The sequence below is a fragment of the Cydia splendana genome, chromosome 11 (genome assembly GCF_910591565.1).
Source record: "Cydia splendana chromosome 11, ilCydSple1.2, whole genome shotgun sequence".
NCBI lineage: Eukaryota > Metazoa > Arthropoda > Insecta > Lepidoptera > Tortricidae > Cydia > Cydia splendana.
Genome location: NC_085970.1, coordinates 17,704,184 through 17,726,379, shown reverse-complemented (window position 1 = coordinate 17,726,379; position 22,196 = coordinate 17,704,184). Strand labels below are relative to the sequence as shown.

The 22,196-nt window shown below is 37.4% G+C and overlaps 2 protein-coding genes across 3 annotated transcripts; one reads left to right on the top strand and one right to left on the bottom strand.

Annotated features, from left to right (window-relative positions):
* Positions 1–40: 40 nt before the first annotated feature.
* LOC134794834 (uncharacterized) lies at positions 41–2,916 on the top strand. Its single transcript, XM_063766634.1, has one exon. The coding sequence runs from the start codon at positions 172–174 to the stop codon at positions 916–918; it is 747 nt and encodes a 248-aa protein (XP_063622704.1). The 5' UTR covers positions 41–171; the 3' UTR covers positions 919–2,916.
* A 313-nt stretch (positions 2,917–3,229) lies between these two features.
* LOC134794832 (structural maintenance of chromosomes protein 1A-like) lies at positions 3,230–21,065 on the bottom strand. Of its 2 annotated transcripts, none has more exons than XM_063766632.1 (7): positions 20,828–21,065; positions 20,189–20,396; positions 19,440–19,639; positions 18,678–18,771; positions 16,484–16,612; positions 14,913–15,136; positions 3,230–3,687 (listed from the first exon to the last, which is right to left on the bottom strand). In XM_063766632.1, exons 1-7 carry the CDS (start codon positions 21,001–21,003, stop codon positions 3,396–3,398), a joined length of 1,323 nt encoding a protein of 440 aa, XP_063622702.1. In that variant the 5' UTR covers positions 21,004–21,065; the 3' UTR covers positions 3,230–3,395. The 2 variants fall into 2 exon arrangements, with proteins under 2 accessions (XP_063622702.1, XP_063622703.1); XM_063766633.1 differs by having other exon boundaries at positions 3,550–3,687; positions 14,909–15,136.
* Positions 21,066–22,196: the final 1,131 nt, after the last annotated feature.

Genomic DNA, 22,196 nt, shown 5'->3' with positions numbered 1-22,196 from the left:
TTCAAGAATTTCAACCATCTGACACTTCTGACAGTTCAATTCAATCCATCCGTCAATCAAACATTCCATTCCATATACAAAATTTACTTGATCGTTTTCTAGAAAGAAAGTACGAAATTCCCAATTATTATATTTACAAGTAAAAGTGCCCGTCAGAATTATTACAATAAAATGAAAACTGGATTACAGACGGGGATCGTCGTTGGCTCCAAGACCCGGGTCCGTTGCATCTACTGCGATGTGTTTATACCAAAGGCAAACAAATGTATCGAGCAGCATACTAACGGCGTAAAACATAAAGAGAATATCGAGCTAATGTCCGAGAACGGTATAAGTCTAACAAACGAAGTGTTGCACTGTAAACCTTGCCAGGTGAATCTTACTGAGGGGGAATCGGTGTCAAAACATATAGATGGAGATTCGCACGCAAATTGGATGGCCGCTATAGAAGACCTCGTGGACGGTGAGTTTATCAATATAGACGACTATTTATCGTGCGACAGAGATGATGTAACATGCGAAGTTTGCGATATAACGCTCAGTTGTACTCTGGAGAGTATACAGGATCATGTGAACTCCTTTAATCACAGAGCCAAAACTGTGGACAGGCTGAAACCGCTCAATGGTATATTTCGAGTCGATAATGACGCCGAAGTGTGGTGCAAAATATGTGATGCATACATTGATAACACAGTGCAAGGCATCCTGGATCACATTGATGATAACGAGAGTCACATGCAGTGGTTCACAGACATCGAAGACTTGATTGAAGACCAGGACATTTCTATAGAGGACTATCTTGCTAATGAACATGAAATGAATGCATTTTGTAATAAATGCAATGTCCATATTCCGTGCACAGTAAATAAGATTGAAGAACATGTGTACAGTGAATCTCATCTTAATCAGTTCAGTTAATCTAAAGTGTGTCTCGCAGTTATATTTGAAAACTAAGCTGAATAGCCTTTTTCAACTCTGCTTTTCTAAACTCTTAGCAGTATAATGCCAATTTGCTGTATCAAGTCAGTATCACACTTTGCCATAACCATTTTTTCCTCAATATTGCTAACAGATATGATGCAAAGATAATTGTGCAAATACAACAGCAAAGTGTGCTGCAAGCATTATCCTCTAGCCACCCAGAGGCCTATAAACAGGTCCTTCTTCTTCTTCTTCTTCTTCTCAGCATATTTGCGTCCACTGCTGAACATATGCCTCTTTCATGGATTTCCATGTTGTTCTGTATGCGGCGGTTCTATGCCAGGTCGGCCCTGCCGTCTTTCTAATGTCGTCCGACCATCTGGCTCGTGGTTTTCCGTCCCTCCGGCTTCCCAGTCGAGGTCTCCAGAACAGTACTCGCTGGCCCCATCGGTCGTCAAACAGGTCCTATTTCATTATAAGTAATTAAAATATTTATTAAGACAAATCAAAATTGCGTTTGTCTTGCCAAGTTTTGATGTCTGGGCGGCTAAAGGTAACTTAAGCTAGACTATCTTAAAATATCTAGACAAGCTAACTTTCTCAGGTGTACATACATATAATAATATATACTACAGTAGCTTTATAAATCAGTATATCTCAATTGAATATAATTGTTAACTCCGTACAAAAAGTATACATACTGTTGATACTAATTAAAGGGTCTTTTTTGTGTCAAGCCCTTGGTCCAAAAATGGTACTTTATGCCCACTCTTGTATATTGAACAGGCCTTTTGTGCCTGCCATTTTGCTATACCACCCAAAGCCCCACTGGTTGGGAACTCACTGATCTAGAACCTTTACCACAGTAGGCCTAGCACAGCATGGGCGCGACCATATCTCACTATATTTATCTCTAACTTTGAAAATTCAACTAACTACATATTGGTCTCCTAAGCATAATTAGTTATTAAGAATATCCAGCTTTCATTTTATTGATCCTCACTGAGTCTGTGAAAAAAGGATTTTCTGATCTAAACATTATTGTTAATATTAACAGATTTCCTATATATGACAATCTCAGATATTAAACCCCGAACTGAGCTTTGTCACAACCAAGAATGTGTCTCATAAGTTTATTCTGTGCAGATTTTGTGAAAGTTAACATGTTGCCTGCCCACCATACTACACCTACAGTATTGCTCCCATGCCCAATAGAAATTGAAGTGACCTTTTGATCCCACCGGTGATGCTCATGGCAGCCAACATGTTAAAAACAATGGAAGTGTACAATGTAACTAACATAACATTCCCTATCAATGTTATCAAAGTGGACAGTGAACCAAGCCATGCAAAAATCCAAGAATATTATAGTATGCAATTACTTACACATAAAATATTAAAATGGACTTGGTTATGTTACATTGTAGGGAATACCTAAGGATTTCATACGCATAGGGTTGGGTTGTGCCAAAACATTGAGGTAAATACTACTTTCATAATTATAATTCCTTACCTCATAAAACTTGTATACTATCTCAAAATAAATCTCAGATAAGTATCCCATATTTAACCACCAATTTTTTATGTGTGTATAATGTTATTTAAGAATTTCTCTCTTACTAATAAGAGATCAATTACCTAATCATTAAAATAATAATATTGATTCTAAAATATATTTATTTTTATAATCTGACAGGTGTTTTTGACAATTAACCTGTAAATACTCTTATTATTAAGGGAGGAAGTAAAGAAAAGATGGACTGAATGTAAAATTAATATAATTGTATAAATATGTAATAATAAATGTAATGATGCATGCATATATTTTGCAATAGAATTTAGTTCACTATTGCAACATTCCTATGCTATCGTTTTGCCGTTTTGTGTTCTAAAATTATTTTAATCACAATTCTGTTACATTCACTATGCATATGCCAATTCTGTTTCAAAGCATGTTTTTAAAAAGTTAAATAAAATATTTTGTTTAAAAGCATAGCTCCTTTTATTCTAATATAATTATTATGAAACTCACTATCCAACTAAATCTAAATGTCAAACTAAGTTATTACAACATATGTAAAGTTACAACTTTAAAAATATAATTAATAAATTATACATCGAAAAATTAAGTTGCAAAAAAGGGAAATTCAATCTTTAAGTGCGTATAGACCACTTTTATCTAACGTTATGTTTTCGTTAAAAGGTTACTCATTAAGGCGCACAGTGCAGTGGTACAACACCGTTACGTGGGTAGTTGGGTACTTCGCCTTAGCCGCGACATTGCGCGACCGGCGGCGGCAACCATAGGTGGGTACGAAAGGTCCGATCGCTGTGTCTCATTCCTACCTATGGTTGCCTTCGCCGCCGGTCGCACAATGTCGTGCCCGAGCCGCGAGGGTTGCACTAATCCGCTGTCAACATTCGTTCATCAGTTCATTGATTATGTGCAACCCGCTTAAGAGTCTTAATACTATTTAATAATCCAACGGATAATCATCATCCTCTTCTAACTCATCTTCTTCCTTTATCACCGTCAATGGAATATTTTTAAAGCCCATATTTATAGCGTCATTAGAGCGAGAATTGTTTGTATTAGTATCCACCGCACTACTAGACCCGGCTCTCCTAGGACTGCTAGAAGTCGGTGTTTCGTCGTCAGACGTTCGAAGCCTGATTCGATTTTGGTCGAGCTGCACCACTTGGGATAATTCCTCTTCGATGCAGTTTATTTGCGCTATAGATGCTGTTAGATCCCCTTGTAACGATCTGAAAACAGAGTAAAATTGTATCCAATCTTAAAATGAACGTCCCTTTGCGAACGTTTTTATGGTCACAACTAAAACGTGTCGATTATGTGGACAGAGTTTGCAATTCGGATCAAATTAGTGATGCGTATCTGGATTCAGATCCGATATGTCTTCCGTACAAGAAACCAGATTACAAACGCTATATAAGCCAAGGTTCTTTGTGACTTGTGCTCTTACTACCAAAAACGCCTGATCCTCTCGATTTATGTTTGCTAGTCTGTACCAATAATGTTGGCGTGTGTGTGTAATTTTTTTATAAGACATGGCGGCTTATTTCCGTATAGATACATTTTATGACACGTTCGTCAAATAAGTAGTTATTGACTGTTAACTCTTTGACGACTCACGGTTACCGTTTTGTAACGGAAATAGTAAGGGAAACCAATAACCACGGTAGTTCATGATGTTTATAAATAAGCCAATTAATATCAAACAAGTTTGTCCCTTTGTCTCTTAAGACAAAAGTGGAGGACCCGCCCGAAATCGCTTTTACATACAAACGTGTCCTCATTTTCCTCTTTAAATAGAGTTAGATCAAGAAAAGTCTGCAGCGATTTTGATAGCCCACGCAGTACGCAGTGCAAGTGTTATTTATACGTCATAATTTCATAGAAGTTTGACATTTAAAATAACATTTGCATTGCGTGGGCTATCAATATCGCTGCAGACTTTTCTTGGTCTAACTTTATTCTCATTTATGACAATATTTTGACACAATTTGTTCTATACATACTATACATCAATGCATTTTTAGTTATTGTAAGAGATAGAAGCATTAAAATCATTGTATAAAATCTGTTTTTGCTCCTAATTTTCACAATAATCGAAAAAGAGCTTTAGGCATAGCTTGATTATTATACATCAAATAAAGTAAAAATATTTTCCATAATGCCAATATCCAGAGAGGAAAATGGGGGCTACGTTTGTATGGAGAAGCGACCCTTTCCTCTTAATCAAACCATGAAACTTCAAAGTAGCTTGGGTTATTTTCAAGTGGCCGACTAATAAGGTTAGTAGCCTTAACCCGTGCTTCAGGTCAGGAAACTTGATTAAAAAGTTGTTGAACTATCCGTTATATTGTGCGAAGTTTCGTCCCATAAATGCGCTCTAAGGGTTAACTGTGAAAGTTAAAGTTTTCTTAACTTTATAGTTTTACAGGAAGTTTTTTTAAGTCTAGAAGCGGTCATGGAGTCTTATATTTCAAAATACATGTTGTAGTATGTACAGTTGTAGTCAAACCGCGGAACTTCGGCATTTCAATAATTGTCAAGAGGTAAGGTTTTGACCTTAGTTTGTCCTTATTTTGACTAATTAGTCAATCTTAGTGGGTAGTTGCCAATACAATAGGTACAGTAAATCTAAGAAATTTAGCGACCAAAGTTCAATTTTGCCTAGGTAGTAGGTGGGTACACTTTCCTCGTGTCTCGCAGAGCCTTGCGAAGCACCTCTGTTTCGGCTTTACAGCTACTGTACTGTTCAAATTCAGATGTGATCACTTTTTTATGATTCGACTGTTATGTCCAAGTCTCTGCCAGTTCTAGGATGACTAGTCAGACTGAATTGTTACCAAGTATTTATTATATTTTGCTCAAACTACCATGACCGCTAGGGATAGCCAAGCAACTGCACCTACACTGCCCTCCTAAGCCGAACAGCGCTATCTCAAAAACAAATGATTTTGAAAATGGAATTCTCAGTTATAGAAACTAAAGTATACATTAGCAATGCATTTTCTTTTGAGATAGCGCCACTCGGCTTAGCAGGGCAGTACAGATCTTTTAAGAAATACCTACCTACTGATCTCACTTGCCCTATTTATCTGCGATATAAAGCTGCCAACTGGGCGCCGTGCCCATACCCGCAATCTCGGAGTAAATATCTATGGAGTAGAGACGCGCACTAATTTCTATCTGAAAAAGTCTGTCGTTTTTGGCGCGGGGGACGAGGTAACGCACACAAATAATGTTAACACTAATGCATTTTTAGCATGCGTCGCTACACACGCACACGACAAAATTATCAAACACTAGCAAAAACTATATTCACACAAGTACAAGAACAAACACAGACAACCCTGTCCGTGAACGAGATGACGTCAGTTCTAAGTAAACCTAGATAGTGCGAGGGACGCGCCGATAATATGTGACGTTCCACGGGAAAAGGTACCTTATGAGGGTTTCTAGTTTCGGAGATATGAAATGTTTTGTAAAGAGGTGAAAAAATGCTCAATTTTTTTTTATTGTGTGATCTGAAACCTTAATGCGTAACGTTTGTTTACCTGTTTTTATTTTTGTTATAAGTTAGTTATAAGCCTAGTAATGTCGTCTCAGAGTTTAGTAGAAAAGGTACCTTATGGAAAAAAGATTGAAAATTCCCAAAAAAACTAGTCAATACGGGAAAAGAAGTTTGGTAGAGAACTGTATTAGCATTCTGCAAAACTAATTTGATAATTTCAGTTCTGGTTGGGGCGCCTCGCAAATATTATAACCGTACATCGACCGACATCACAAATCCAAGTAGCCTGCTATTATACCAAAGTTACTCTCGTCAAGTCTTTCTTAACTAGAATAATCTTCATTTGGTTTGGTCGCATGCAGTAAATCAGCCATTGGTTTGCTGAAAAATGCCAATACCCGACGCATTACCTTATGGAATATCTGAGGTCATTGAACCTCAATGCCGCTTATCTTCAATAGCAACCGAAATATATTATTGATAAGAAATAGACGATTTATACCATCTTAACCCCAAAATATTATTAGTTTATCCTAACTGTTCCATCATCATCATGCCTCATCATGTAACTTAATCACAAGGTACCTTTTCATTACATACAAATTATTGGTCTTTTTTAAGATTATTATGACGAAGAACTAATTAAATTTGGGGCAGTTTAATGTAAATTAATATTTTCTATTCATAAAAGATAAACTGTAATATGATTGATATTTTGTAGTGATGTATTATTAGATTTATTTCCATAAGGTACCTTTTCGTAAATGTATGGAGCAAATACTGTTATTGTTATGTAAGTTTAAAGTGGCATAAGGGGTTAAATATAGTATTTAGTTGGGGTTTTAGGATTTATTTCATTTGAATGACAGAATTTCTTTCATATGTGCTCAGAAAAATTGATTGTGTGTCACATTAAAAGTAAAAATATTGAATTTTGTGATTTTATATGAAAAAGTCAGAAAATACATTTTCACCTCTAAATCGGTATTGTTTTTTGCTTAAACTGTCTGTCAGTGTCGTTTTCTAATAGATAAAATTTAAATCTTGAGAGCTCATTGCAATCAATCGTGAAAATGAAATAAAACTTTATTTTCAAGAGATTGGTTAGTATACACATAAATCAGTCGATATCAAAAGTTTCTATTTGCATTACAGAACAAGTCGCAATATTTTTTTAATCTCAGATATATAAGGTATTATTATTTGTAGTCAACTATGTAACTTACTTCAGGAACATAGTTTTTTAGGCGGCTAAACTTAAAACTTCTCTATCGTAAAGTTGCTAATTTCACAACATTATTTTCAAAAAATCATATCTCTGTAACTACGCAACCTAGAAGGTTGATCTTTTGTGTTATCGATAGCTTATTTATTGTAGATTACTGGGGTATGCATAACTCCATACCCGCCATAAGGTACCTTTGACCGTGGGACGTCACATATTGTCGATAAAATTGACAATGAATTTTAATTTCTGATTTTATCAATTATAATAATAATACAATATCAAGTCTTTGTACCAGCATTTTACTAACTTATGATGATTTAGATGTTATTTCTAATAGTTTGTCAATTTGTTTAGGGCGAATCTTGCAAGCTGATATAGAATGTTTTTTTATTATCAGTTCATTAGTTAATATTTTACATGTTGGTTTACTTCTGAAAGCAATGCAATATACTATCGAGCATGCAGATCTGATGACAGAGATGAAACGCGGCCATAGGATGTCATTTAAGGGATATTGAGTAGGGGATAATTAGTATATATATCGGCGGTAGATCGTAAAATCGGGCATATCGAGATATTCCTAGGCATATCATGAAACGCCGCCATTTAATAATCTGCCTTTTGCATTTTTTGCCACGGCTAGTGCTGCATTCTATGTGGCATTTGGAGCTGAATGCGTAGGTACTAGGTAGGTACTAAAATCATACGCTACCCAAACACGTACTATAAGTAGGCTGTCAAGCCATTTCAATGGTTATCATTTGCTAAAATTAGGACATCCTACTTATTCGATATGCCTAAATGTTGAGGTTTGAACGGTATGGCTGGTGGTCACTAGTCAGATCATGACATGCCGGCGTTTCACGATCTGCTTAGGAATATCACACCTTGAAGTTAGCACGATATGGCTGGTGGTCACTAGGCAGATCATCATCTGCCTAGGAATATCACTCCTTGAGGTTTGTACGATATGGCTGGTGTTCGCTAGGCATCATGACCATCTGTATATTATTCATTATGTTTATATCGATTTTACCGATATTGGTTTTTATGGTGTCCCATCACTAATATTGGTACGGTGATACCAGAGTAATAAATTAAAAGTGCCTATTTATGGAAAGTGACAGCCGTAAATACCTTAAATTAATAAAATATTTGACATGTTAAATAAAAATATATAGCTGGTCAAGCAAATCTTGTCAGTAAAAAAGGCGCGAAATTCAAATTTTCTATGGGACGATATCCCTTCCCGCCTACATTTTTCAAATTTGCCGCCTTTTTCTACTGACAAGATCTGCTTGACCACCTATATGTAGAAACTAAAGAAAAATTAATTAAAAAAAGAGTCTATCAGTAATTTTACGTTATTTAGGGGTTGTGCACAAATCACGCGAGATGTTTTCGACTACTTTTTGATCCCCCGTCCCCCTTTTCTTTATTCTTATAGATCTATTTATTTGATTAAATAGATTAGGTTGATATGAAACTAAGGTGTTATATAAAAATAATGTGATACATAAATTATAAATAACAAAAAGCAACGCAAATAGGGCATATTACTGCAATGTTCTGCCGCCAGAGTGTAGCACTAAGCTAGCTAGTAAATTTTCTCTTTTCTCTTTATCGCTCAAATATGCAATAGTGATAGAGAGGTTAGATAACGAAATTTAAATTTTCTTGTTCCGCGGCGGACCCCCAGATTGTGATGGATTGTGGTAGTCGCGCCCCCTACGCAGAGTTTCGCATAATATTTCCTATTTGAAATTCTACTCGTACCTAATTAATATTTAGAAAGTCTTCTTTAGAATTACCCTAAAATAGATCTAATATCATATCACTGGTATCACTGTCAGATTGACAATGTTTATTAGTTATTTGCAAAATTAATGCACTATTTGATAATATTTAGATGTAATAGTACTTACATATGATAAGAAACGTGTTCTTTTTGTAGACTAGACGTTTCCGATCTCATTTTGCACGAGAAAACGCTGCAATTCGGCATTTTCGGCTCCTATCATTCCGCTTAGACTGACGTTTGCTGAATGGCGTATGACGTGTGGCAACTAGTTTTATACAGGGTGAAATTTAAATCACTGGCCATATTCATTCCAGGCACTAGGTTACACTTAAGGAATCTATTTAGCGAAAAAAAAGAGTACATTTTTTTTAATTTTCATTTTTCAATTTTTAAATACTTTCCACGAGTCGTGGTCACCCTATTACCACAAATGTAAACAAACCTAATAGTAGGTTTTAACAACAACATCAGCAAAACCCTTATCTGACCTTCACTAAACCTTATAATCGTTGCAATAGGGTCCACCTAGTTAGTGTTGGCGATGGTAGGCAGGTTTATCAATTTCGAGGGTAGTCTAAACCATTCCGCGCTAGCGGTAAACATAACGGTTAGCGTAAATGATTAGTCACTCGTCACTCGCCAACCTTAAAATAATAATCGCGCGCGTACTAAGGTTTAAAAAAATGTTTTCGAACCGGGAATATTAGGAAATGGTACGGTGTTATTTATTAAGTGGTGAGTGTTTACGTGGTGCACAAAGATTATACGAAATGGAATCAGTTCCACGCCTTCGCAGACAAGGATTGAATCCAAGAGTACCATCTCGTGGGACTTTCGTTAATTGCGTCGACTTTTAATCAAATGTAAGTACATAAGATGATTCAATTTTTTAAATACGCCTGAATGCAAAGATTCCTGACCTAGTTTTTACTCATTGTTTTTAAGCCACGGACGTTTTGTTAATAATCATTAGTCAGAAATAATATTTTAGATTAAAAATGGGTTGCCTTTGCATTTTGATGGCTCTAAGCCCGTTAAAGTATGAAGGAACAATTAGCAACTTATGTAGGTAAGCGTCTTATCTCGCTGCAATAGGGTTCATAATTGGTGACGCGATTGCAAACAGCGGGAGGGGCGGGGTGTCAATGACCTTAACTGTTAAGAGAGAAGCGGGTGTAGTGGGTAGTTGTCGGTTCACCATAACGTACGAGGTTTTTAGGACAACTTGATGATGAGTTATTTCGAAAAAAATGTACTGAGCGGTATTAAAAGAAAAAACACGTGTTTAATATTTTTTCGAGTTCTTTCGGGTGTTTCAATTTGGCCAGTGAATTAAATTTCACCCTGTATAACCTCCTTGACCGGCGGCCGCGATCTTTTTGCAGAGGGGAACGCCTGTTAATGGCCGCTCCATAGATATTTACTCCGAGCCCGCAATGCATCGAATTCATTCACGTAATCAATTGTAAATAGTATTCGAATTATCAACTGATTGACCGCTGTGTTAGCATACTTTTCGGTATGTTAAATCACAGATTAATAAATAGTTACTACGTAACAGATACTTCATTCCCAAACAAAAGCAAAAATACCTACGCTATAATAGCCTACAGAACCTTAATAATAATACCTGCTGCTCAGGACAAGAAGAAATGTAGCATAATTACGCGCACAAAGAGTCGAGACTGTGTTGCCCGCCGTTCGAGTCACGTGCCAACGCGTCATCGTAAGAATGCGCTAGAGTTGTAGCTACCATACCTATGATGATTATTGTAATAAAACGAATGTTGCGAATCAAATATTAACTATACCAAAAAAGCTTACAGTGCCTTGCGTGTCCAATTCAATAACGGGTATAGAATGCTATTGGGGTTGCCGCGTTTTTGTAGCGCATCCGGCATGTTTGCTGAGGCAGGCATGGATGATTTTTATGCAATAATGCGCAAACGAGTAGCCTCTCAAATGTGTCGCGTGCGGGGCAGCGCCAATAGCTTCTTAGCGGCAATAGGAGAGAGGCTAGATAACCCTTTTAAAATACATTGGGTGTCGCTGCATGCTCCTAAGTACCAGGACTGTAAATAGTATTTTTTAAGTTTTTATTAGGATAGGACTAGGATAAACTAACATAGATATAAGTAAATAGTATTGTACATAACTAACAAATATGGACTGTAATTTTGGTCTGAAATAAATATATATTGATTGATTGATTGAAATATGTTTTAGTTTTAATATAATGATTTATAATTTTTTCACTTCTCGGAATTCTCTGTTATTAAAATTTAATAAGTAGTTGAAAATATCCTAAATCGCGTAAATAATTTTAATAAATATTCAGGAGCAAAGCAACGGACAATCAACGGTTTTTAAAAGTTGTAATACGGTGCTACCAGGCCGTTTAATTATTACGTCGTCAAAATTATTTAAAAATACTTTTTCTAACCCTTCAATATAATTATTAAACTTTCAGGTGGGACCTTTAGCCCGCCATAAAAAGATGAATTTTTATTATAGGCTTTTTCCTTTGTTTTTTTGACTTTTTCACCCATCTCCTGCCCAATAATTGGGCATTTCCATTTAAAGTTGTACCCTCGAGTTTTTCGCATGTCCCCTTGCATTTTTTACAATTTACTCTTAAGACGAATTTTTTAACTGGGCAAATGATGTTTTTTATTGAAATATATTATATAGACACATCATTTATGAAGTTTAATGCACAATAAATCACTTTTTTCTTACTTAAAATCAGGTTTTTAGATATAATAAAATGACCCCGTAGTACTGTCCCCTTCACCGAATTCAATTTTTGATGGACTTTTACACATATTTTTTCTATGAAGGCAACACCAAGTAATGCATTCCTGGCATAGTTTAAATGTTGAAAAATGTGTTATTGATGAAAAAGAGCGTTAAAATCATCAATAATAGGGTTTAATTTCGATAAAAACGTTGTCCCCGCGAAATCGTGAAACGGACATAGTCCGGGTTGGTTACGCAGTTTTCGCTACTTAGCGAAATACTTTTTACCAATATTTTAGGTTTTTTTACATCCTGGAAACCCTGTGACCATAGATAAAGCTTGTTTAAACGTCAAATTTGATTTAAAACAGTCAATTCGCAACCTCCAAGGCGTGCTGGCGTGCGACCTGTAAGTTTACTCAATGTTTTGTCCGTTTTGTTCAACTGTTTATGCAGCTTGAACGTTAAGTAACTAAAACACTGTTTATATTAAATAAAACTATGTTTCATATAGTTATTTGTCAAGTCAACAAGTTGAACATTGCGGTTAGTTTTGTTTTATTTTGAATAGATTTAATTCTGGATCAGACAAATCGTTACGTCCGTTTGGTTACAATTTGAAGCGTAACATATAGGCGGACTAGAAAAATGTAACCGAACGGACACGGTAAAGTCGCACGCACATTGAGTAGGTATGTATAGTTTTTACCGTGACTTTGTCTATACTTATTTAATTCATGTGCAATTAATAAGTCATATTTTATTAAGTAAAATTGAGTTCCTTATGTTTAAAACTCTATCTACTGATTTTAGTACATATTTATGCCTCCTTTTTTTATTCGCTGAGTATTTGTGTAAATTTTTGATTATTGTGATTTCGTCTTTACTTTGTCCATTAAGTTACATGGGTGTCCATTTGGAAATGTCCCCTTGATTTCAAAAGTATTTTTATTGTTTATTCAAAGTTTATAAGCTAAAACATTTTTTGACAATAATCACATGTTTTGTTAATTCTAATGATTGTTATTCGTCACATGGCAGTAATGCCAATAACTATTTAATAAACCTAAAAATAACGTACGATTTGGGGCCACCTCGTAACCCAACCGCCTAAAATTCCCTTTTATGAAAAATGTTTGCTCTAAATTGGTCAATGATAATTGTTTTTAGGTTGTTTATTAACATTATTATGCTTTAAACATAAAAACATTTGCTTCAAGTATGTATTTTATTCACTATATCAAAAACCATTTGTAACCAAACGGACCGCAAAAAAACTCCCTCATCCTATTAAATATTAATTTTAACTGGTTTATGCTAAAAATACGACGATTCTCTTTTGTGTTTCATAAACTAGAATATATTTACTCATAGAATTACATAAAAAAGTACCAAATAATCCAAGTTATATTTTCAACTCGTCAAGTGAGTCATGGTACAACTTTAAATGGAAATGCCCAATTACGTGGTTTCGGCATTTCGAAGCATAAGCGCGGGAAACGCGCGGTGCAATGCGGTGCGAGCGCTGAGGCGGGCGTTCGGCGGCCCTCTGTCGGTTGTATCGTCGACGAATCGACGATACGCCGAGCGGTAGGCATATAGCGCGTGGCCTTGAGCGTGTGACGGAGGCACAGTACACTAAGAACAGTAGTGAATCTAAGGCCGCTCGGCAAGTTATTTGCCTACTCTTGCGTTGGCGCTTAGGGTTGTCACTTTTATTTTTAGTTAAATATTATTTGCGTATTATGAGTAGCACTACGTTTCTATTTATTATAATATAATGAAATGTTCTATCAATTCATAAATGAAGTATAAATAAAACGCTTTTTAAATATTAACATTAGGAAATGGCAGTTATTAAAAAAATTATAAATTCGATACAGAAAAATATTCCTCCGGTTTCTGCATGTTCGGAACGCTTTATTGTTAGCGGTTAAAGTAAATTCTCATCCTTACGTATAACTTTAATAGTAAAAAGGTTTTAGGGAAGCATGGGCAAGTAGGTATTATGAAGAATGACAAGTCCGGGTTTGAGGAGTCGTTATTGAGACACTATTTTTTTTTTCTACTGTACGACTGTAATTTTTGAATTAAGATTTCTTATACCAAACTGCAAATGGGTATTTTTAATGTACGGGCTCCCAACTCAACTATAATATTCATTTCGATACAGTTTAGTCAACTATAATGAAAATGACCAATCACAGCTCGCCGCGGTCAAGAGGACGAAACAAAACCATAGCTCAAATTAATTATTTATTTTAGGTTGTATAGTAGAAACAATTGGTTCATAAATCAGAAACGCGCATGTGACACCCTTAATATAGCAACATCCATAGACTACGAAAACCACTTAGTGTTGCTTGTTAGTCTCCATAGGCTACGGTGGCCAAAATCGAGAAAACAACTGTCTAAAAATTGAATTTAGCGCGGAGCAAGTACCAGGGCCTCATGAGTTACGAGGTGTCGTTGACCAGCCCGCCGGGTCGCGGCGGCCGGGGCGCGTACCAGTATTATGAAGGTATCGCGGCTGCTCCCGTATCTTAGCTGTATACTTTTGGTTTGGTTTGTTTGTATGATTCTACTAGTTTAAAGTATTATTTTTGTTGATTCGTAGAAAAAGTATTGTATACAATAGTGATATAATCAAGCTTTTCTATCTAGTACCTTACTTATACTATTGCCTCTGTTCATAGTCATGATCAAAAAAATTAAGGCGTACCGTCAGAGCAGACAAATGCGAGCGGGCGGGTAGCGTACTCGAATGCGCGCGATCACAGTCGCGGTACGGCCCACACTGCCGCCACCGTATTCCCCCGTATATTATGCTAATGTGTGCGTGCCAGCGCGTGCGTACACGGCGCCCGGCGCGCACGCACACATTCAAGCCAGCAGCGGCACATTTCTATGAAGATTCACTACTGTTCTTATACTGTGACGGAGGCCTGGTTAAATAGCCTTCATTGCAGGTACAGTCAGTAGCAGAAGTTTCTAAGCGGGCGAGGTGTTCAAAATGATCTCGACGCAACTTTATTGTAAAGAGAATAAGAGCGTGTCAAGGTAAATTTGAACACATCGCCCGCTTAGCAACTTCTGCTGCTGACTGTAACAGAGTAAAAGTAAAAACCTCACTTTATTATCGTCATTAACGTTTTCAAAGGAGATTAATAAATATACCTACGTGATCCTGTCAATGTTATTCCTGAGAAACTTCAAATATTTCTTCAGCCTCTGAAGTTCGTCTTTTAACTTTCTGTCTACAGAATCCTTCGTCAGTTCCTTGGGTGGTCTCAGCCTACGGTCTGCGAGCCTAGCTTCCATCAGACGTACTTTTTCCATGGTCTCTAAGACGTTCTGTTCTGTTGTGGTTAACTCGTTAGAAAGGAACTCGAAGTCTTTTTGCGCCTGTTGAAAAATATAACTCGTGCGCGCATTATTGCTATGAGGTTTTCTTTAGGCGTTTATTAATTAATGAATATGATCAAATCCGGTCATAGAAGGGTCATTCTCTGAGAATATGTCTGCCGTTGCGTCTAATTGATACGACCCTTTTCGTACATTTTGTACGGGTCGCGGTAATTAGTCCGCAGACATATTTTTTGAGAATTACCGGGGGCCGCTCGAGCCGTTCAGGCACCGTGGGCGAGCTAATTATTGATGTTATTAAAAATTTGGGGCCACTTATAATATTAATACTAATAAAAGTGAACCCAATAAATATTAAATTTTGTAATCCTATAATATTCAATAATATATAAATACCTATGTTGTCCCCAAAAATGTAAATGTAATGTATGTCAGGTATATTAGGTCAACGTAGAGAAAACCGTCTATAAGGGAAGACCGTCTACAAGCTCATTCGTCCCTTAACTCTTGCGTTTGTACACATAGGTACTCCACTTACAGAAGGCTGCTAGACCAGAAAGAGTGAAGCTCTGCCTTTTTGACTGTCTGAGCGACGTAGATACGAAATACAAATACAAATACTAGTTCATGCCCTATGACGATCTTCCCTGCAATACACTTTGTCGATCTTCATCACATTTACCTACACAACATTAAACAAAACAAGACAGATTAAAAACCACTTTGAAGTCAAATATTTTCTTCCTCCCCGTTTAATAGTTATTTGTTTTACAAGGGGGCAAAATTGTTGTTTAACCGCTCGTGCTAATATTGGATACCCGAGCAAGCGAAAGATTCCAAAATTGAACCAAGAGCGTAGCGAGTGGTTCGAATAATGGAATCATGAGCGTTGCGAGGGTTTCAAAGCACGAGGGTTAAACAAAATTTGCCCCCGTGAAACACAAAATTTTTCACCACACCAACCCGAAGCAAATATTAAATGTAAAATATCAAACTAAATCAAATCTAAATGAATGTTATTAAATATTTATCATCCAAAATCATAATTTAAAAGTCAATTCTACCAGCAAACATAAGAAAATAACTCAAAATTTGCATTTGATTACTTTGCCTCACATGTGAATAAAATGCAACTTTGCTATCAGTTTTTGAAGTGCAAAGTAAGCCTTCCCGAGCTGGTGTGGTGAAAATTTATTTCTCAATTCAAAACCGATTCGTTGCGTGTTCCATTTTCGAAAACTTTTGGCTGTGGCGCGGAACAATCATTTCATGACACGGCAGCCATGCCATGCGCCATAGAATATGATAACACGCCTACCGTGTCATCAGCCATGTGTAAAAAACATTGATCAGCACCGAATCGGTAAGTTCATCCGAGATACAAACCTCCTCCTTTTGCCACTGTAGATCTTCCAGCTTTCTTGTGTTTAGATACAGTCGTCTCTTTAGCAGGGAATCTACTCGGGCTGCATAGGACTGTGCAGTGACCGATAGTAGATGTCTGCAACCTCGAACCTAAGTAAACCAATTATCCAATTTATTAAACTTTACACATCAATTAACAGTCCATTCAATACCATTCAAATTACATCATAAACCATATACAACTAATCCTATCAGAAATTAAAACTTATACCTAAACATACTCGACCAATTATCAAATTAATAAATTACATTAAAATTAACTCTAAACTAAACTAAACTAGTGGCTCTGTGAGCTGTAGACCTCGCGAGCATAGCTTATTGGGACCGTGCACGATGACAGCGCCACACAGCGGTTTGATCAATCAACAATACAAAAAAGTTTAAGTGAAAAAAAAAAAAATACAAAAGTTATGTCTTACTGGGGATCGAACCCAGACTCTCTGTGCAAACAAAAAAAGCGAACGTTTACAAACGGAGCCAAATAGTTCTTAGATAAGCTGACGAAATTTAGCTACTCATTCTCAAATTAAAATTAGTTAAAATTAAATATCTCAATACCTCCGAAACCAGCGAAATCAATTTTCTGAATTTTTGGCCATTTAATCTATAAACATATCTCAAAATGAAAAAACTCTTATGATATCGATACGACTATTTGTTTAGGCACGAGGTATCACGACTCCGCCATTTATTAAAATTTCCAAAAACGGGATTTACATAAAAAAAATATTTAATCATAGAATCTGGTCACTAAATTCCACGAGAATCGGTTGAGAATTATGACCTGTAGAGGAGAACATCCGGATGGACATACGAAAGCAAAATGCCCGAGTCAAAACGTAGACGGGTCAAACAGATCACTGTGTTATGTCTTTCCTGTAGACATACACAAGAGTTAAGGGCTATAAAGGTTAATTTTCTTATTTAACCCTTATCCACGTGAAAAGGTCCTCCTTTTATTTAGAGAACTATGATAAAATCATTACTTACATGCCCACAAGCTGTTAACTATTGCCCACAGGAGAGAAAACAAGTGTGTTATCGCGTTCACAGTACATTTTTCTCTCTAAATCTATCTAAATAAAAGGAGGACCTTTTCACGTGGATAAGGGTTAAATAAGAAAATTAACCTTTATAGCCCTTAACTCTTGTGTATGTCTACAGGAAAGACATAACACAGTGATCTGTTTGACCCAGACCTTCGCTACGCTTCGGTCAATTAAAACTAAGCTAAATAAAGCCACAACCAAGAACTCAATCAAACAACCCGTCCCGCGCCCTTCCAGACGCAAAGGTGCCCATCACACTCGCCGCGTTGCCACGCTGGACCGCGATAGACAGCCCCTGCATCAGGAATGACCCGGAACGAGGGTCATGACCTCCCTCCCTCAAACGTTGCCCCAATTCGCTCAAAAAAATTTTGGCCTCTGCACACCAACACCCGGACGTCTCCACTGCCAAAGGGACAAAAATATATTTTGTCAGCAACGCCGAGTACTTATCGCGCTTTCGAAGCGCCGCTAACTCAGCCGCCGCTCCTGCCGTCCGGACCGTCCGTCCTATGTGCGAGGCGGCAAACGTGCTGACACATGTGGCATCCCAAAGTATTGTATTGGTATTATATCAGTTTTGAATGATTCACGGTTATTAGTTTCCCTAGACTTATATCGACCGGGATGTGAACCGTGATTACCTTTTTTATTGTTTTCGACCCCAGTACGGATATGGTGGTCGTTCTTGTCTACGTGACAGCGTGATAAAACGGTGTCCGTCACTTTCTATCCCATGGTGTTAAAAAGTGACAGTTATTTTATTACGTGGATAAAGATGGATAATGCCATCCATAATACGCCGGCTGAATGAGATGCATGTAACAGCGTCGAATGCAGCGTCATTGACCGCCGCTCTAGCGCTGCTCGTAAACAACTAACCCCCTCATTCATAAAACTGTACGGGCCTGATTTAGTTAAATTATGTTTTATCCCTTTCTTACAAATACATAAGTCAAAATGACAGATAAAGACAAACGATTATTAGCTAATTGAGGTTTGTAGCGCGTTTATGAATAAGGGGGTTAGTCAATTTCAGTGTAAATTAACAAAGTGCTAAAGTACAAAATACAAATTGATACATATTATGTGATTTGAGTAGGTACCTGTTGTCGTATACTCATCGCGTGACTGAGGGCACATAATCCCTTACTCTTCAGTGCATAGCATTGTCTTTCCCATCTTGTTAAAGGCGATAAACTGAAAATTTTTTTGGTATGGCTTCTCTATATTAACTAATAATAACCGGAGTTCGGACAATGTATCGCAAAAATAAATATTGTATGGAACATGAAAACATTATACAATTTTTAACAATTTTGAACTGCAGTTTTTGAGTAAGTATAATCTGGAAATTTTATAAAGATACTGTGTACATAATATGAGTTTAATAAATCATATTTCGAGATATAAATGATTTTTTAAGGATTTGCGATGATTTGTCCGATCACTGATAATAACTCAATGGATATAATGAATAACATTTACTGTAGGACAAACTGGGACATTAACTGGAAGCGCTGGTGGCCTAGCGGTAAGAGGATGCGACATGCAATCCGGAGGTTGCGGGTTCAAACCCGGCTCGTACCAATGAGTTTTTCTGAACTTATGTACGAAATATCATTTGATATTTACCAGTCGCTATTCGGTGAAGGAAACATCGTGATGCAACCGGACTAATTCCAATACAAGGCCTCTAGTTAACCCTCTGGGTTGCAAGGTCAGATGGTAGTCGCTTTCGTAAAAACTAGTGCCTACGCCAATTCTTGGGATTAGTTGCCAAGCGGACCTCAGGCCCCCATGAGCCGTGGTAAAATGCCGGGACAACGCGAGGAAGATGATTTACTGTAGGACAAACACACGCCAACCTTTTCTTTTTTATTCTTGACGGTGTTCGAGATGAAATATCAATCTCAGGCAGCTTCTGTTCAACTTGAATCGCCTCTTCTTTGTTCGAGGCAGCAACGTCTATTCTCTTCTTTACTTTCTCGATCCGAGGAATCTGCTCCTCAAGCTCTTTTATCATCTTCTCAAATTTCCCCTTTTGTTCTTGAAAAAATTTGTACTCCTAAAATCAACACAGTTTTGCAAGGTCATAATCAATACTTCGAAGCAAATTAGGATATTTGATCTAATTTACACACAACAGCGATAAAAGGGGTCGTTTTGTGTAGATATTTCCTTACGAAGAAACCCTATCACTTGCGATTAAGTAGGCATCATTGTTTAGCTTTGCTCTCAGTTCTGCAGATACATCAAAACATCAAACATCAACATTTCAGAAAATAGGCCACAAGAGCACTTTTACACGTCGTATTTTTCAAAAGTGTTTTTCTATAAAAAGACACGTCAGCAAGGTGTCCTTGACCTGATGAACCTTTTTCTTTTGCTAAAAAAACGAACTATACCTGTTTAACGGCTACCTTATCTAAATAACAGGGGCCATGATGTCCTTATTGCAATTCTGTTTAGGACCTAAATTGAATTGCTAAGGGACGGAGTTATGCGACTTATATAGCTCCGTACTTTAGCAATTCAGTTTAGGTCTTAAACAGAATCGCAAAAAGGACATCATGGTAAGGCCGGCCCCACGTGCAGGTAAAATGGCGCCACTAACCATATTGATAGCATCTTCCACGGGATCGCTTTGCGGCGACAACGCTCCCGGTCGACTCCCCTCCTCAGAATGCCTGCTAATCTCATCCTTAACACGATCCACTACTACACGTAACGCCTTCTGCTCGTATTGTAACGATTGCATTAACTCCTCAAGACGGTCTGACAGGTCTTGGAGGACCCATCGCCAGGATTCTAGGTCTGCAATCCTTGGGAAAGAGTTTCAATCAATGATCTGATTGGATAAGCGAATAGTGATCTACCCATGTCATTTGTATATTCTGGCAAGGGTTCATCCGAAAATGATCACCTTTATTATTATATATTACACCAAAGTTAAGGCCTGTCCAGACGGCGACAATTTTTTGCCAATCTGATTAAATTGTCCGATCAAATCAGGCAGTACGGACTCAAACGCCAATTGGGCTCGCTGAATCCGACCGCAGGTTATGACCGATATTACCGATAAAATGGGGTGCGGACAAGAATAGCAATTTGTGACGCGTTTGGGGGCATTTTTTAATTTAGAGCGCTCTAATATCATCATAAATTTAAAATTGGTGAAAGTGGCCCCGTCTGGACAGGGCCCACCTTTCTATTAAGGCGACTTATTTTAAGATTTTTACCAAAAACCACTTACCTCTCCTGGAGACACTTCGTCAACTGGTACTCACTGGATTGGTGCTCAAAATCATTCATGGTCAACAGCTCCTGACTACTGCTCACTTGCTCCAACACCTTAGCACTCAAGGCTTCATTCATGCACAGGAGCTTCTGCAGCCCAGAGGGGGCTCCAAGATAAGAATTTGAAAGCATACTTCTATTTCTTTAGAGGTTTTTAAGGGAAAATTACTTTTTTGATTTTGTGCTCATAAGTTTGGCGTTAAAATGAGCACTGTTGACATTATTGACGTTGTGTCATGTCACGTGTGTCACGATCAATCAAAAAAAAAAGAAATGGCTCTGCAGGCGGCCTAGATGGAATAACCCCACAACATTTAAAAGACCTATTCTAATAAATTATACTGAGTTTGTCGCACCATCCGGACGGCGGGCGCAGCCGCTGAGGTGGCGGCCCTACAAAAACACCAAAAGTACTCAGCACTCACCAATTACCTGTTCGTCCCAATAGCCGTAGAGACGTCCGGTTGTTGGTGCGCTGAGGCAAAAACCTTCCTTAGGGAAGTAGGTCGCCGCCTGCAAGAAAGGGGCCTTGACCCGCGCTCCGGGTTTTTCCTGGTGCAAAGGCTGTCCATCGCAATTCAACGCGGTAACGCAGCGAGTGTGATGGGCACCTTTGCGCCGGGGGTAGCGCGTGGAGGCCTCTTTCAGTAGTTTTTATATTCCTTGTTTTATTTTAGATATATTTAGGGTTGTTAGTTTTAATTTAGTTTTATTCATAGATGTATTTAGTTCATAAGTTATTTATTTGTCCTTTTACTGACTTTTAAAATGAAAGTAAGAAAGTATTACAATGAAATAAAATATCTACCGCTACTGAGTTTTATAGTAAAAAGTTTTATCAAAATTAGTGTAGGTCGTATATTGTCAAAAAAATAATCAACACTTTCTGTCAACTTGTGTCAGAAAGTGACGTACGAGTGACGCGCTATGGACCAGTGTTGGCCGAAAGTTAATGCGAATTGAAAATGTTGGCCATTAACCACTATAAATTGAACCTTAAACCGTAACGGACGATTACAGTTTACGATTCAATTTATAATAGTTAATGGCCAACATTTTCAATTTGCATTAACTTTCGGCCAACACTGCTATGGACGTATGATGGACGTGCTCAAACAGCATATAATCACTACATTCTAGACGTAACGTGATTTGTATTATTCTATGAAATATTTTACTTGTGATCTATTTCTGTATTTTGGCAAGGGCCCATGAGGCTGCCACTTCTCCAATAAATAAACAAACGTGCTTTATTTTGACAACGCACAGTTGTACTTATCTCTTTATTTTATCTTTATCACGCGATAATGAAGTTTCACATGGTT